Here is an 18,431-nt window from a genome sequence, read left to right on the forward strand (position 1 = left end):
AAGATCATGTGAGGAGTATTAGAGCACACCAGGTCAGAATAACTCCTCTTTAAATTTTGACATCAGCCAGTATCTTAAAAACTCAACTACAGATATAATATTCATAATGTTAAGATTTAAATATTATACATTAGGCCTAATTAAAATGTAACCTCAAGTGTAGACAGTTACAGTTTATGCTGTTGGAATTTCTAAATCATATCCAAACCTAACATATAAGCTAATGAATTTAGTTTCAGTTTTGACTAATGTGCTTTTTGACAGATGATTGTTCATCTGGCATTTCAAACACTGTACTTTACTCTATACTCTAAAAAATATTTAGTTGTTTGTTGAAGTTGCGGGGTGTCTACAGGTCTTTAAAAAGTATTACAAAGGTATTAAATTCCATGTTACATTTATAAGGCCTTAAAAGTCACTTAATAGTCTTAAATTTGAAGTTGTGAGGTCTTAATTCCTACAAACATCTTATTTAATTTACCAATTTTGTAATTTCTTTCTGAGAAAATATGTGTGAAGCCTTTTTTCTAGTCTAAAACTATTATACTGCCATTTTATTTCATACTTGCACTTACCGACTTAACTCACTTCTGCACAAGGCCACATAAAAACTACTTGCCTACAATGCATACCTGCGATTTTTATATAAGTAAAGCATGATTTGTCCAAAAATCAGATAAATAAATAAATTTGGTTAGAATGTGTCTTGAACAGGTCTAAAAAAGCATTAAATTTAACTGTCTGATACCTGTAGACACTCAGAGTCAGGTTTTTCATGTACTGTTGTTCATTTTGCTTGTGACAATGCACTGTTTGTTTTTTTCTTCACATTATTGTTTTTACACAGTGAAAGAAGTCTGTTTATTCACTTTTTAAACAATATATTCAGAACTTGTAAATGAGAGCCCCCTCTATCACCAAAACAGCTAAACTGTCATTTTTTGTCAAAAATAAGATGCATTTAACTTAGGAGTGTCAAAAATTAGGAGTGTCAGAAAGCTTGCATTAAACCCAGATATCTAATAAACATGTTTTGAGTGTTATAAAAACAAATGCTGCATATTAACACTCCTTATAAGTGTGTTTTAAAGCTGGTATTCTACCTTTAAAAAGAACAGCTGTTTGAACAGGTCTAAAGAGGCAGCTTCAGGCTAAATTATTTTCACTAGTGCTAAAAACAATCCTTACAGACAGCAAGCCACTGTTGAGAGATTTTCACAAACCAAGTAGTTTTTTTTTTTTTAAGATATTTTTTGGGGCATTTTTTGCCTTTAATGGACAGGACAGTTAAGTGTGAAAGGGGGAGAGAGAGGGGGGATGACATGCAACAAAGGGCCACAGGACTCGAAACTGGGCTGCTGCGGCAACAGCCTTGTACATGGGGCACCTGCTCTACCACTAAGCCACCGACGCCCCCACCAAGTAGTTTTAATGTAAACCACAAACCTACAGAGTGAACACTGCACCATAAAGATAACATATCTTGAGAGAGAAGTACATCTAAAGAAACATGTACATAAAAAGCTTAAAACATTCAATTTGAATTTTACAATTCACGTCCGAATGATAAAATGTTCAAATGTGCCATCTGTTGTTTGTGACAGGAAATATCACTCAGTTTCATTGCATGTCATCTGTCTGGGCTTAAATTCATGTACAGGTAGGTGTAATCATTTTCAACAGAACTGAAATGCAAATTATACTATTTGTTAGTGTTTGTAATGTGTCTGATCAGAACATGGCAGTTTATGTTGGTAAATATTATTTTTGTGCAGGGTTACATAGTAACATTTCTTGAAATCAACTGTATTTTATCACTGTTTGTTTGAAGACTTGCCTCTGTATTAAATATGATTATGGGGTTGACATTGCAGACAGCTACTTCCTGTCTCTTCCTGTCCTGCTTGTTACAATCTAAATTGATTTGAAGAAACAGACGTGTCAGTCAAAGTTTTTTACCCCTGAATATTAATGAGCAACTTTGGATAGAATTAATAATGGTTTTCAACGCATTATTTGTGCCTTCCAGGATAACATATTCAGATTTGGGTACATCCCTGTAATGTAATATGTTTTATGCAATTAATATTATTTCTATTATCACTTTTATCATTATTGTTGTTTCCACTGGCCTGACCTTGACTGAAGTGGAGGTCAGTTGTATCAGAGTCACTTTCTGAACCTGCAGATAAGGATGGTGCACCTGACTATGACACATTTTTATTTTTACTGCATCTCAAACAACTCACATGATCAGGGAGCTAATCTGCACACACCCTACACACAGTGGTGATTTAAATCACATGCTCAGAGAGATCCACAAAACACACATCAGTCTACACCGAAATACACATTTTTAATTTCAGTGTGAAGCAGATCATGCATGGATAAGAGACATGGAGAACAAAATACACAACAACAGGCTGCAAATATTCATGAACACCTGTCCCAGGAGAGAAGCAGAACTATAACATAAGTGTATTTATATAACACACACTGTAGGTCTACCTCTATTTAATTACTGTTCAACACACCCACTTTGTTATGAACTGAATACTTTATTAGTTCTGTAACTGAAGCATTTTTTGCTGTTTGCCCTCTGTAACAAATGAATCCAGACAAGACTTAAAGGTATATTTCATAACCTGATGAAGTGACATGAAAGTTAGGAGGCATGCTCTGTAGCATTCACAGGCACTTCAGATAAGTGCAGCTGTCAAGGCTGAGAAAAAAAACAGGTGTAATGTATTACGTGAGATTATTCGGTCAAAACACTGGAGCTGCAGACTGGTGGACTGCAAAGGTTTAATCTTGAGCTGCAGTCAATTGCGCTTTTGAACAAGGCACTGAATCTTACGATGTGAGTGACAGGCTTTGATGAAGTGAAAGAGGACACTGTTTCATGCTAAACAAAGAATCAAAGTTGAGAAAATATTTCGGTATATAATATGAATACAGGGAAACTCCTTTTCTTTTTTATTATCATTAATATTAAAGAAATCAGGTGGTCACTAAAGTATTTTATCCAAATTTCCCAAAGGCTTTCTAACATTTGATTCACATTTGCAGAACATATTCTGTATTTTTGTAAATAAAAAACAAAAAACAAAAACCCCAACAACTTCATATTGAATATTATATATCTTTTAACCAAAATCAATATCAATAATATATGTCACATGTGGATTCATTCCTCTTTAATGATGGAAAAATAATCATAAAGTATAACATCTGAAAACAGCATTCAGACTAAAGGGCACATATAATATCTGATGATCTTGGTGCTTGAACATAAAAACAAGTGATGCACTGGCTAATCTTATCAATGGCCATGCATCACACCAACTTCTACAAAGGAGGGCTGTTAATTATTTGGTCATATTTTCCCTCACGGGGGCAGTTGGAATAAATACAGAGGGGGTTGAACCACAAGGAGTGAGAGCTGCCAGCTGTATATATGGAGGTATGTGTCGTCCCCTGAGACCAGAGTGCCCACAGGTTCACGCCGTCTGACTCCTAAAGCTTCTCAAGATGAACTTCATTAGTATGCTGTCCTGCCTCAGCCTGGTGCTGGCTGCTGTTGCTGCCCAGGCACCAAAGCCCTGTGGTGAGTGTCGACACCCCTGTCAGTGACCACAAAAAGTTTATTTTTTTTTTTAAACTTTTTTTATTTATGTCAGTGTGCAAAGCTGCATTCGAGCAAAATCAAGCAAAGTGAAAAAAGTTTTGACTGTTCGACTGATAGCTGGACATTAGTTGTTGATGTTTTATTGTTTTGAATTTTTTGGGATGAATTATTATGCAGTTTAGTTGAGACATTGATTCTTAAATTTATCAATACTTTATTATTGGTTTCTTAGATTGACAAGATGTTGTAATATTGCTGCCTGTAACTGTTTATAGAATAAAACAGAAAGAAAAACTTAACTACAAACTGAAACTGCAATATGGGTTAATCTAATTCATTTGTCACAGATTTTTGAATAATTATTTGTATGTACGAGTAAATACAAACTACTGGTAGGCAGGTAAAGTTCTATTTTTTCAGTCCATCTTAATATTACTATGGATGCACGATATGGATTTTTTTCAATCGATAACTGAGTTAGTGATCCAATTACTGATAATTTCACATTTTGGTATTTTAAAAGGAAGTATATAACCTGTAGTTTATAGGGGGTAAGAAAGACTAAGATATAGTGAGAAAATATGGATGATTTATTATTTAATATTTACTTTTAATCAGTCTTCAATTCATAGCTGGCAGTAAAATAAATAAAAAAACATTTAAAATGTACAGAAAAAGTATATAAAAAAATAAACTTAAGTGTGAAAGCAGGCTACAGTGTTTCATTTTGTTAGTGGGATGTAGGCTAGAGATGTAGCAGCCTACACAACTATTAAGAGAGAGAAGAAGAGTGGTTCATTAATGGGTTTTATGATATAGTCAAGCCTTTATGCCAGGGGTGTCAAACATTTTAGTCCATGGGCCACATACAGTCCAATTTGATCTCAGATGGGCCGGACCAATAAAAACCATCACACAATAACTTATGAGCTATACATTTTTAAAAATGTTTTGTAAAGAATTACATACTGTAGACGTTCATCCTTTTACAAAACAGACGAGATGCCAGAGTTGTCTGAAAAAAAAAAGAAAAAAAAGTGCAATTTCAGCAATATGTCTCAGTTTTTCCACGTTCAGACAGTCTACCTCTCACTGTCATTACATGTGCATTTATCTATACATTTCCTGATACAGATTCTTTTGAACTGAAGCTGCTGATTGACAATATATTGCACAGTGTTCACGTATACAAGGAAGTATTCATTATTATATCAGAGAGCTGTATTATGATCAGGGTTGAAAAGCCTCCAAAGCAGAGTTTTACATGAAATCAGCAGCACATTGTATAACTTGCTGCTGAAACCTGACACCTCTCAGTTTAGTCACCTAGTGGGCCAGTTTGGACCCATTGGCGGACTGGTTCTGGCCCATGGGCCGTATGTTTGGCACCCCTACTTTATGGTGTGAGTTTGTTGGTGCTGTTTAAAGCAAGGCTCGGTGTTGGATGTGAGCTGCTGTTGCTGTGTTAGCTCATGCTAACACTCCAGTGATGGACCTTCAGTACCATGTTTAACCTGATTAATGGCAGCAGGAAGTCTGCTTATCTAGCGCAACTGTCTTGGCCCCCCTTTGAAACTGTGAAAGACGGTCCATATCGGTGATATGGTTTTGTCTAATAATAATAATAATAATAATAATGATAAATTATACAGAAAAGCCAAATCTTTAATTGCAGACATTTATAGACTGTGAAGGTATTGCTTTGTCAACACAGTTTATTTCCCAGTATGCTACACTGTGCTTGATACATATCTGATTTCAGATTACTAAGAAAACTGATTTTTTAAACATTCTGATTTTACTTGTACACAGTTTCTCCCCCACTGATGAGTGGAGGCTTCACTTTGGTGAGTCTGCTCATATGCTGCAACACCCATAAACCTCCCCCATTTATAATCTCTCCTGGATGGGCCCAGGTCAAGTGATCCCTGTCTTTTCCTTCACTTTCTGCTCTCTGGCGCTTTTTTAGATGGATCCCAGTGGAGTCTACACGGCCGTGGGAACAATAAGCTATGACGCTTTTGGTAAGAGGATGCGGGTTAGAACCTACCCGCTTGTCGCCAATCAGACCTCTTCTATGGACCAGCTGATGCTTTTCAACCAGGTATGTAACCGCCATGCAAATGGCAGCTCATAGTGACCTTGCTGGTACTGTAGCAGATGAATTGGTGAACTAGGTAAAAACTTGTTTTGCAGTACAGTCAGTGTCCCATGACCGTGAATAATTGAATTTACTCCTAACAATGAAAAGTAATAGATGTAGTGAATAGATTTAATATTTTTCCCACCTCATGCAACAACCATTAATAAATACAGTCCAAGTTTACACAAACTAAAAGCATTGAGCACTGTGCACAGAGTAATGCCAGTCTGGAGAGACACATGTATTGCTTTAGTGCAAGCTAGGAAAAATAAGTTCACAGTACCTAGTTTCTGCATTCTTCTCAAACATGGGATTCTTGTTTTTTTATTTTAATTTTATATACTTCATTAATCCCCTGAGGGGAAATTCAATTTTTTTTTTTCATTCTGTTGTCATTAACACACAGGTCCGAAATACACACACATGCACAAACAGGACCTATACATGCACACAGTGGAGAGATGTCAGAGTGAGGGGGCTGCCATGGACAGGCGCCCCAGGCAGTTGGCGGGTTCGGTGCCTTGCTCAATGGCACCCCAGCAGTGCCCAGGAGGTGAACTGGCACCTCTCCAGCTACCAGTCCTCGCACCATATTTGGTCCAATCACGAAATTGAGCAGGCGACCCTCCGGTTCCCAACCCAAGTCCCCATGGACTGATGTACACACCAAAACATCACAAATAAAAACATTACAACTTCTTCCATACTTGGATGAGGGTAACATCCTCTCAATGCTACTATGCCTCAATAACTTCTTGCAATAGAGTCATACACAAGTTTTTGAACTCCTTTTTCAAAGCCTCAAGTTTGGCATTTTGGCCATCGCCATCTTGGATATTTGGAGCCAGAAATTACTAGATGAGAGGGTGGATCTGTGGAGAAACGAGGGGTGGATCTGACTTCGCCTTGCGACAACCTATCATTCAAGCAGCCCAGCCCTTAAATATGCATAAAAAAGAAAGAAAGCCTAAAAGAAAATGTTCACAGGTGAGTTATATTAAAATTCACCCCCCGACAGTTGTCCTGAATGTTTTAATTACGCCAGGTGCACAACCTATTTTTCCTGTTTTAACGGAGCATTTCCCCATTGCATTCCCCACCCCCAGAACAACGCCGCGTGATTCCGCCGTTGACGGACCTGGCCAGATGTGGAAGTCATCTAGCAGAAGAGTGAGCAATATCTTCCTGTGAAGATCTCTCACGTTGACTGTCACTGTACCAACTGAACTGAGACGAGTTGAGTAGTGTACTATTGAAAGAGCTGATATAGAGAAATGAAATGAACGCGAAATTCAAAAATATAGAGTAATTATCAACCGCTTAGAAATCAACCTATGGTCAACAATCACTTTTAATAGTGTAGAAAAAGCTTATGTTTATTTTTCTTTTGCATAAATAAATGAGATATTGTTTGCTACTTCCGGCACTGTTACGCTCCGTTTCTCCCATCTTGTCAACGCCCGAGTAGGAAAAATCCAACGCCTCCACGGTCTGATGTGTCAATGGAACCGCTGCTGTGCTGCGCGCTAGTCCGTTATTATCCGTCATTTTCACCTCCATTGGAATGAATGACTCCCGTTCAGCATCAATCCATCAATGCGTTAGGTTGTGCACCTAGTGTTAGCTATAGAGACCAATTTCTTTTTTTTTTATTATCAGGCTGTAAACATGTTTATTTCTGCTGTAAAGTTGGGCATTTTAACATAGGTGTATATGGGGATTCACCTGCCCCTGGAGCCAGCCTCAACTGACCATTTAAGGAACTGCCCTTCCGTGTTGGCTTCATTTTTTTGTCCTGAATGTTGCCACTTGCTTAATACACACATTTTGGTGAATATAACACCATATTTCTTTGCTAGAACAATAGATTACATTTTTAACATGGGTCACAGTGACTCGCTTTCATGAGGGCTCACTTTCCTCATGACCTCATGCACATCTACCACACCATAGCCTTATAAACCCTACGCCTATTTTATAGGCCTCTGCTCGAAAATTGCATATCCATAATGAAATGAATATATCTCTGCAACCACAAGGTCTATTTGAATACTTTTGGTGTCATGTAAAGGGAACAATTGTGAGATTTGTTAAGATGTGTAAATATCAGTATATGTATTATATGTGAAGAGTAAATGAAGATGGCACACACAGCACAAATTAAACATTTTGAGGTTCGCCTAAAAAAAAAAGCATTTTCAGGATGAGTATCCCTTTAGAATGATGCAGCAGCAGCTCTAAACCTCTATCAAATCATAGTACAATATGTGAACATTAACTCTGCAAAGGTTGATTCTGATAAAGTGAAGCAGAACAAGAGAGGTTTTAGTACAGAAAATTCAAGAGAGCTCTCCAGAATTGCTCCATGTTTGCATGTGATTTTTGTCATGTACAATCCTATCTTTCATTTTTTGTTTCTGTAAATCCCTACTGATGTTTAGGGTATACACATACAACTGTCTGTTTCCTTTTTTTACTATTTCCCACTCCAAACTGACCAATATGCACCTACTACATTTGAACCTGAGTTTCTATTCTGAGCTTTGGAGGCCTGTATCTCTCAAATCGGCTTGGCCGATTTGAGTGATTGACACCTCGTTTGATTCGTTAGAGCCAATAGAATGACGCTATACCCACCAAAATGAGATTGACAGCACTGTAAGCCAATCAGAGTCAGCAGAACGCGTTGTGGGGGAGATGTCGGCTGCTGTGAGTGGTCATTGTTTTTGTTCCCCTGGAAACTTTTTTTCCGACCGGATTCATTTGAATGATGGACAACTTCAGGTAGTATGCGAAGGAGTGTGAAACAGCAGAATGCGCATTTTACCATGAAATTAATAAGGTAAGAGCCATATTATAAATATATTTTGGCAAAGGGATTTCTGTTGTTGTTCTGCTGTAGCTCTGTGATGGTTTAAGGGAGAGTGATAGATATGGACTATACATGTGGAAAGAGTGGAGTCTCAGCTTTCATTTGAGATGAATGGTGTGTGTTTTGAATAACGTCGTCGAGTTAGAGCCCGAAATATACCGAGTGGGTCTGGATATCGGTGCTGTTTGCAGTTGTTGGAGTTAGTTGTTGTTGTTGTTTATTTAGTTGATGTTAAAACTGAGTTTGGGGCATATAAAACATTTTTTACAGCCTTGTAGCTGAGGTTCTGCTGTTAAATTTGATGGGCAACATCCCCAATTGGGGGACTTTTGGGTTCAGCAGGATAGACTGCATGTAAAGATGGATGACACCTCTCCACTAACCTCCACTCTAAGAAGTGAAGCTAAAATATCCCAGCTATAGCCACTGCCATCTTGCTCTAGTAACGTAAGTTTGAGTCAGAGTCTGCACAGTAGTGACCTCTGCCGTATCGAGTTTTCTGCCCATATACCCATCCGACTAATCGTGAGCAGTGCCACTGAGGCCACCAGAGGGGGATCGAGATGTTTCAACCTCACTGACGGGACGCTGTTATGTTGTCCATCTTTATATATAGTCTGTGTACTACACTTCTTAATACAGTAGTGTAGGGTTGTAATGTAAGCCATGAGCTAGCTGGCTAACATGCTAACATGACATGCTCAATGTATTTACTGATAAAAGCAGCAAAGTTATAACACAATGAAACCAACTCACAGGACTGTATCTGAAATACATCCAGTATATCTCAAGCTCACCTGCAAAGTATGAAAATAATACCTAAATCTTACAATGGCTACTCATTAGTTCCTGGATTTCCACATATGCAGTGATCAATCAATCAATCAATTTTATTTATAAAGCCCAATATCACAAATCACAATTTGCCTCACAGGGCTTTACAGCATACGACATCCCTCTGTCCTTATGACCCTCGCAGCGGATAAGGAAAAACTCCCCAAAAAAACACCTTTAACGGGGAAAAAAAACGGTAGAAACCTCAGGAAGAGCAACTGAGAAGGGATCCCTCTTCCAGGACGGACAGACGTGCAATAGATGTCGTACAGAACAGATCAGCATAATAAATTAACAGTAATCCGCATGACACAATGAGACAGAGAGAGAGAGAGACAGAGAGAGAGAGATGCAGGTAATAACAGTAGCTTACAACAACATTATTGAAAGTAATAATATTATAGTTATAGTTCTGGCTACTGTGGTACAATATGTTGAAAGTATGTATTAATATCTGGCAGTATACATGTGTGACAATAGTCATATGTGTATAATAACAGTAGAAGTATGACTAATGACTAATGATGGCAGCAGCAGCAGGAGGCATCTGGCAGGACCACGGCAGCAGCACAACCACACACGTCACGCTGTCCAGGCACCGCTGCGATATGAGTTAATCTGAGAGACAGTGGAGCACAAAGGCTCCGGAGAAGAAGCCGAGTTAGTGACATCCAGAATGGCCGAGTTAGCAAGATGCAGTAATAGAATACGAGAGAGAGAGAGAGAAGGAGAGAAGGTGCCCGGTGTATTATGGGGGGGTCCTCCAGCAGACTAGGCCTAAGTCAGCCTAACTAGGGGCTGGTACAGGGCAAGCCTGAGCCAGCCCTAACTATGTTGTAACTAAGTTTTATCAAAGAGGAAAGTCTTAAGTCTAGTCTTAAATGTGGAGACGGTGTCTGCCTCCCGGACCGTAACAGGAAGATGATTCCACAGGAGAGGAGCCTGATAGCTGAAGGCTCTAGCTCCTGATCTACTTTTGGAGACTTTAGGGACCACGAGTAACCCTGCGTTCTCAGAGCGCAGTGTTCTGGTGGGATAATATGGCACTATGAGCTCACTAAGATATGATGGAGCTTGACCATTTAGAGCTTTATAAGTTAACAGTAGGATTTTAAATTCAATTCTGGATTTTACAGGGAGCCAGTGCAGAGAAGCTAAAACAGGAGAAATATGATCACGTTTCTTAGTTCCTGTTAGTACACGTGCTGCTGCATTCTGAATTAGCTGGAGAGTTTTTAAGGACTTACTAGAGCTACCTGATAATAGAGAGTTACAGTAATCCAGCCTAGAGGTAACAAAAGCGTGGACCAATTTTTCTGCATCTTTTCGGGTCAGGATAGGCCTAATTTTTGCAATATTACGCAGATGAAAAAATGCAGTACGTGAGGTTTGTTTTAAATGAGAATTAAAAGACAAATCTTGATCAAATATTACTCCGAGGTTTCTTACGGTAGTGCTAGAGGCCAGAGCAATGCCATCTAGAGAAACTATGTCATCAGATAAAGAGTCTCTGAGTTGTTTGGGGCCAAGAACAATAACTTCAGTTTTGTCTGAATTTAACATCAGGAAATTGGTGCTCATCCAAGTTTTTATGTCTTTAAGGCAGTTATGGAGTTTAGTTAATTGATTACTTTCTTCTGGCTTCATCGATAAATACAACTGAGTATCATCCGCAAAACAATGAAAATTTATAGAGTGATTTCTAATGATGTTACCTAAAGGAAGCATATATAGAGTAAATAGGATTGGTCCGAGCACAGAACCTTGCAGAACTCCAAAACAAACTTTGCTACGTACGGATGATTCATTATGAACATCAACAAACTGAAAACGATCAGATAAATAAGATTTAAACCAGCTTAGTGCAGAACCTTTTAGGCCAATTAAGTGATCCAGTCTCTGCAGTAGAATTTGATGGTCAATTGTGTCAAACGCCGCACTAAGATCTAATAAAACAAGTACAGAGACAAGTCCTTTGTCTGAAGCAATCAGAAGGTCATTTGTAATTTTAACTAGTGCTGTCTCAGTGCTATGATGCACTCTAAATCCTGAGTGAAATTCCTCAAATAAATTATTATCATGGAGAAAATCACACAGCTGGTCTGCAACTACTTTCTCAAGGATCTTTGACATAAAGGGAAGATTAGATATTGGTCTATAGTTTGCTAACACCTCTGGATCCAGGGTGGGCTTTTTTAGTAGAGGTTTAATTACAGCTACCTTAAAAGACTGTGGTACATAGCCTGTTAATAAGGATATATTGATCATATCTAATATATGAGTGTTAACTAAAGGAAAGACCTCCTTAAGTAGCCTAGTTGGGATGGGGTCTAAGAGACACGTTGATGATTTAGATGAAGAAATCACTGCTGTCAATTCTTGAAGAGAAATTGGGGAGAAGCAATCTAAATATATATTAGGTTTTACAGCTGTGTTTGAGGTTAGATAGGTACTATCTGAGGACAGGAGGTCATGAATTTTGCCTCTAATAGTTAGAATTTTGTCATTAAAAAAGCTCATAAAATCATTACTGATAAGGGCTAAAGGAATACAAGGCTCAATAGAGCTTTGACTCTCAGTCAGCCTGGCTACAGTGCTGAAAAGAAACCTGGGGTTGTTCTTGTTTTCTTCTATTAATGCTGAGTAATAGTTTGCTCTGGCATTGCGGAGGCCCCTCTTATAAGTTTTGAGACTGTCTGTCCAGATTAAACGAGATTCTTCCAGTTTGGTCAATCGCCAATTCCTTTCAAATTTTCGCGATATTTGTTTTAACTTACGGGTTTGAGAGTTATACCAAGGAGCGAACTTTCTTTGCTTTTTTAACTTCTTTTTAAGAGGAGCTACAGAGTCAAGTGTTGTTCGCAGCGAGCCTACGGCGCTATCGACAAAATGATCAAAGTCGGTACAGGAAACCTCTGTTACTGAGGGACTTGGTATTGAATTTAACAACGGAGTAATCTTTTCCTTAAATTTTGCAACAGCACTATCTGATAAACATCTAGTATAGTAACTGTTGCTGAGTGGCGTGTAATCGGGTAAAAAGAAATCAAAAGTAATCAGATAATGATCCGATAGCGAGGGATTCTGTGGAAAGACTTTTAGGTTATCAATTTCAATTCCATACGTCAGAACTAGATCGAGGGTATGGTTAAAACAATGAGTGGGTTCATGTACACCCTGACTGAAGCCAATGGAGTCTAATAATGAGATAAACGCGGTAGCCAGGGAGTCATTATCAACGTCGACATGAATGTTAAAATCACCTACAATAATAACTTTATCTGATTTAAGAACTAAACTGGATAAAAACTCTGAGAATTCAGATACAAATTCAGAATACGGGCCAGGAGCACGGTACACTATAACAAATAAAAGTGGCTGCGAGGTTTTCCAGGTCGGATGTAAAAGACTAAGAACGAGGCTTTCAAATGAATTATAATCTAGTTTAGGTTTAGGGCTGATTAACAGACTAGAGTTAAAAATGGCTGCAACTCCCCCTCCTCGGCTGCTGCCTCGAGGAATGTGGGTATTATTATGACTGGGAGGAGTGGATTCATTGAGACTGACATATTCATCTTGACACAGCCAGGTTTCTGTGAGACTGAGTAAATCAATATGATTATCTGATATTAATTCGTTTACTAACACTGCTTTAGACGATAGAGACCTGATATTTAACAGTCCGCATTTAATTCTCCTGTTTTGTCTTTCTGTCACAGAAGAGGTTTTAATTTTTATGAGGTTGTTATGCACAACTCCTCTTTGTTTAATTTTAGATTTAAATAATTTAGGTGGTCGGGGGACAGACACCGTTTGTATAAAACTATGAAAACTATGGCTGGGTAACTGAACTAGAAGCTCAGAGAGGCGTATAGGACTGCGTCTCCGAGTCCTGGTCTCAACTCTGGGTTGTCAGAGATTTGATTTACTAATAAAGTTTGCCAGGTTCCTAGAAATGAGAGCAGCTCCATCCAAAGTGGGATGAATGCCGTCTCTCCTAATAAGACCAGGTTTTCCCCAGAAAGTTTGCCAATTATTAACGAAACCCACATCGTTTGCTGGACACCACCTGGACAGCCAGCGATTAAATGATGACATGCGGCTAAACATGTCATCACTGGTCAGATTTGGGAGGGGTCCAGAGAAAACTACGGAGTCCGACATCGTTTTTGCATATTCACACACCGAGGCAATATTAATTTTAGTGACCTCCGATTGGCGTAACCGGGTGTCATTGCCGCCGACGTGAATAACAATCTTACTGAATCTACGTTTAGCTTTAGCCAGCAGTTTTAAATTTGACTCAATGTCGCCCGCTCTGGCCCCAGGGATACATTTGACTATGGCCGCTGGTGTTGCTAACTTCACGTTCCTCAGAATAGAGCTGCCAATAACCAGAGTTTTATCCTCAGTGGGTGTGTCGCTGAGTGGGGAAAAGCGGTTGGAAACGTGAACAGGCTGGTGGTGAGCCGTGGGCTTTGGCTTGGAGCTGCGCCTCTCACGAACAGTTACCCAGCCTCCCGGCTGAACGGGAGTTACCGGAGGACAGTTAGCTGAGGCTAAGGCTATGCTATGTGGCGCCGCACCGGCTACAGGGGGCTGGCTAACTACCGCAGCTACTGAATGGTTTTCCATGGTGCGGAGCCGCGCTTCTAATTCACTAAGCCTCGCCTCCAACGCAGCAAATAAGCTACACTTATTACAATTACCACTGTCGCTAAAGGAGGCAGAGGCATAACTGAACATTTGGCACACCGAGCAAGAAAGAGCAGAAGGAGAAGCCATCGCTAACTGTAAAGCTAAAGTAGCTAACAAGGCTAAGAGCGTGCAAACAACAGCTAAGAGATTAGCGAGAAAGTCGTAGAAAGGAGGAGAGCTATAAGTGCTTAAACAGAACCACTGTGGGTTAAGACTTGAAGTAGACGTTAAAGCAACTGAAGTGTCACAGAAACACCGGAAATGACACAACTCGCTTACCGCAATACGTCAGCATCAGCAATACGTCAGCAATCCCTGCCACCTACTGGGGATTCTCCTGTTACTACCAATTTACAGTGTCAAGGAATATAAGAACAGCCCTTTGAAACTGACAATAAATGATAACACTCTTTAAGACACACATACTGTCCTTGAATCAGGATTCTCAGAGCCAACACAGGCGAGGACAGCATTCATGTCTTTCTTTGTCCTTTCAGAAAGTCTACTATGAGATCGACTGGAGCAGATTCTCTTGCAAGAAGAAAGCACTGGATACTACCTTCGTTCCCATGCAAGTTCCCTCTAATGCTCAAAACATGGGTCAGGTTTTCATGGGCTCCTCTTCCTCCTGGGGTATGGGTGTGCTGGTCAACAATTGGAATGGAGAACTGCCACAGAACGGTAAGAGGAAACAGTTTATTCTAAATTAGGACATCTGATTTTATTTTGACATGAAGGGATTACTGCTCTTGATAACAGCACACCATGTCACTGATGAGCTCTGGTATAGACACTCACTGACTTGCAACAAGAAAATAGCTTGTGCAAAATTACACAAGACAGAAAAGTGTATTCATTCTAAGTACTTTTTAAAAGATTCACTTCACCTAATTTTGTTTTATTTGCCTTTTGTGGTATCTAGCCATGCGGCGACAGCTATGTTATCAGGTTTTCCGTCCATCCATCCGTCACACTCTTGTGAATGCGATATCTCAAGAATACCTTAAAGCTGTAGTTGGTAATGTTGGAGAGCTAGCAAGATTTGAAAGCGGCACCTCCTCTAAGCTCCACCCCCTCCTCCCCCTCCCGTCAGTGCTCTGTCCAAAGCCACGAGCCCAGACATGCCTGAATGCGCATCCTGCAGCAGGAGTCAGCAGCAGAGCAGAGGAGAGCCGAGTAAAATAACAAATCCCCCCGAAGCAAACAAATAATTACCTGTCCAACAGAAAGACAGCAACCTCTGCATCACTTTTCAGGCCCTTCAGCTCCCTCAGTTGTCTCCACCATTCAAAAGCTGGACTGCTGTTGATGTCTGGTTTGTCCTCTCACTTTATCCAAAGCCTTTTTTGTCACAGCCTTTTCTGCCTCTAACTTTCCTTTCTCAGCCTGTTTAGTGGGGCGAGCCGTTACAAGTAATGCTGGAAGTGGTACTTTTGGCTGCATTTTCTCTGCCATTGTGCAGCAAACTCCTGCTTACTCAGTATTTCTGCTGAGGAGTGTGCTGAATATTTCCGGCAACGGTGACATGTGATGAGTCCGCGCAGGGAGGAGGGAGGGAGGGACGGAGGGGGGCTCAGGCAATACGAGACATGAAGGCATCTGATTGGTTCTTTCCATTCGCACCGAATGGCAGGGATTGGTCAGAGTTTTTACAGGCCTGCAGCTGCCACAGAGGTCTGATTTTTTTCATTCCTTTTTCTGAACACATTATGTATTGACTACTCTCAGAATGGAAGGACCATTTTACCCAGTATAACAAAAAGTGTTTCTGAACAGGATTACCAACTATGGCTTTAATGGAATTTCTTTACATCTGGCACAAATGTCCATTTGGACTCAAGGACGAACTGATGGTTTTACCGAAACATTGAATGTCCTGGTACCAAAACACTGCAATAAATTTATTTAGCGCCTTGAAACTTGAATTTATTTCTTTTGCAAGTTAGACGGTGTGAGGGAGTGTATTTGCAAAATGTGTCACACTCGTCTCCCTTCCATGCGCCTGTTTTAGAATAATGTGCTTTTTTTTGTTTTTGTTTTGATTCGTTTTGTAATTTCTGTGACCCAAATGTTTAAATGCGTCTATGAGATATTTTCTTTGTGTAAAGCATGTTGTGCAAGTGCAAAAGAGGAAATTCCCACTTGTATGTTAATGTTAAAAAAACATAACTGGATGGTGTTTTGTGCAGCACTTTGCTGGATCCTCACATATAACTTCATGTCATGCTTCATGTCACCAGGCACGTATTCGTTTGTCTTCACTGAGACTGGCTGCATCCCTCTGACTATGTCTGTCCACACTCCAGCATCTGGATGGTCCATGATCAGGTGAGAACAAAACAACATGAGCAGACAGAGAGCGGAAAAACCAACACCACCATTCAAAACAATGCTACTAATTATTTTAACACTTATCTGTCAAGACTCAATTAACCCTTAAGTCTTGAAACATCATCTTATTCCACATTGTCTGTCAGCATCATATATAGCATCGTTAACTACTGTATGTAACCACTGTTAGCTCTGTTAGCACCATTAGCAGTGCCAATACAGCTAATGGTGCTAACATATACAGTAAACAATGCTAAAGGGGTTTTACAGCTCAGAATGAAGCCGCCTACCCACTGGGCCTTTATGGGGTTAGACCAGAGGGTGGCTACCATATTTCTGCAGCAACGCCATCCCCACACCTGAATGGCACCCCCTAACCCAGGTGGTGTGCAGTGCAGAGCAGTCAAGGCTAGTTAATGGCCAGAGACCGGGCAGTGGGCACTTTGTTTCTGCATGGTAACGCAGTTAGCCGGCTGTCTGTCAGCAAAATCAACAGAAAATAAAATAAAGGGCAAAACATTAAAATTTCACCACCTCTAAATAGTGCTTTGAAATGCAATGCTAAAACTCACTGAGTAGCATTGGACTGAAAGGAAAGTCATTTTGTGTGTGTGTGTGTGTGTGTGTGTGTGTGTGTGTTTGGTTAATGGGTGTTCAGCTATCGAAAGCAAAATTAACCAAAACTGACATGTGTGACCAGTCATGTGAAGTCAAGTGAAAAAAAGAGATGGATGCAAAGGTGTTAATGAATTTGGAGAATCGAATGGTGAAAAAAGTAGAAATATTTATATTTAAAGCATGTTTCAACTCTTCACTATATAGGTATATGATACTTTCACTGAATGAAATGTTTGAAAAGAAACTAGCCTAATTGTGCAACAACAAACTGTTCCCCAGTCAATTCTCACACTGTGCTGTACGCAGTCTGCGGTTCGTCGTACTTGTGCCATCTCAATGAATAACACTCAGTAATGATTCTAAAAAAGTAAATTTTTTGTTTACATTTCAGCACCTACAACTGGGTTTTGGGCAACACAGACCCCATGGACTACACCCCTCCTTTCTTCTGTGCCAAGTCTAAACTGGAGGAGGAGGAGACACCAGATACCTTCTTCACTGCTATTCAGTCTCTGGCCAGGAAGACCAAGAGAGAGCAGTAGACATCTGGAGCATCTCACCAAGATAATCACTGATACTGCTCCTGTTACGGCAGCAGAGCTAAATTTGACCCAAATTATCCAGTACATATATATATATATATATATCATAGTATGTAGTTCTGTAGAGATTAACGTGATTTCCGATATTGTTTTAACCTGCTATACCACCAGACAGCACAACTAGTCACAGCGATGTACATGTGAAAATCATTTTAACACAACACACATAATAGGGTAAAACCCAAACTCATTCATCATAGTAGGAGCAAATCCAGGCTTTAAGTGTGAAATTTGGAGGTACACTATGACAGCTAAGTAAAGGAGACCTTTCAATAACAACTTATAGCTACATCCCAGCTATGTCTTCTATCTCTGTCATCCTCTTCAATAAAATCAATTAAAAGCATTAAATGACATTGTACTTTGGAGTTGGCTGCTTGACTGTATGAGTCACTACAACAGCAGAAATATCAGGAAAGACAAATAAAACCAAGAACAGCACAAAAAATGTTAACAGTGAAATATAAATGTTTAATCTGATACTGAGACATGAAGCGTACCTGTGGCACAATAATCAGTCATGTTACACCACAGATGACACCAAAAGTTAGCCCAGTAGATGTCTTCAGAGAGTGAATAACTTCTTTTGAAATGTAAGTGCTCATTGGAGTTGCTTTTGTGTTAACAAAAAAGTCAATATTTTCCTGTTCCTAAAAGGAAATTTCAGTTGATTGGAGTCCAAATAAATACTGTACATCTATTTTC

The 18,431-nt window shown here is 39.6% G+C and overlaps 1 protein-coding gene across 1 annotated transcript; it reads left to right on the top strand.

Annotated features, from left to right (window-relative positions):
• Window positions 1-3,443: 3,443 nt before the first annotated feature.
• LOC117254884 (ependymin-like) lies at window positions 3,444-18,087 on the top strand. The gene is made up of 6 exons (XM_033623332.2): window positions 3,444-3,607; window positions 5,441-5,475; window positions 5,598-5,732; window positions 14,673-14,856; window positions 16,416-16,503; window positions 17,516-18,087. Exons 1-6 carry the CDS (start codon window positions 3,532-3,534, stop codon window positions 17,664-17,666), a joined length of 669 nt encoding a protein of 222 aa, XP_033479223.2. The 5' UTR covers window positions 3,444-3,531; the 3' UTR covers window positions 17,667-18,087.
• Window positions 18,088-18,431: the final 344 nt, after the last annotated feature.

This window comes from Epinephelus lanceolatus, chromosome 3, assembly GCF_041903045.1.
Source record: "Epinephelus lanceolatus isolate andai-2023 chromosome 3, ASM4190304v1, whole genome shotgun sequence".
NCBI classification, from domain to species: domain Eukaryota; kingdom Metazoa; phylum Chordata; class Actinopteri; order Perciformes; family Serranidae; genus Epinephelus; species Epinephelus lanceolatus.

Excerpts from the sequence above, each read along its gene's own strand:
- LOC117254884 (XM_033623332.2), top strand. The coding sequence starts at position 3,532 with ATGAACTTCATTAGTATGCTGTCCTGCCTCAGCCTGGTGCTGGCTGCT. Across the intron at positions 3,608-5,440 it reads CCAGGCACCAAAGCCCTGTG|TTTCTCCCCCACTGATGAGT; the intron begins GTGAGTGTCGAC and ends ACTTGTACACAG. Across the intron at positions 5,476-5,597 it reads TGAGTGGAGGCTTCACTTTG|ATGGATCCCAGTGGAGTCTA; the intron begins GTGAGTCTGCTC and ends GCGCTTTTTTAG.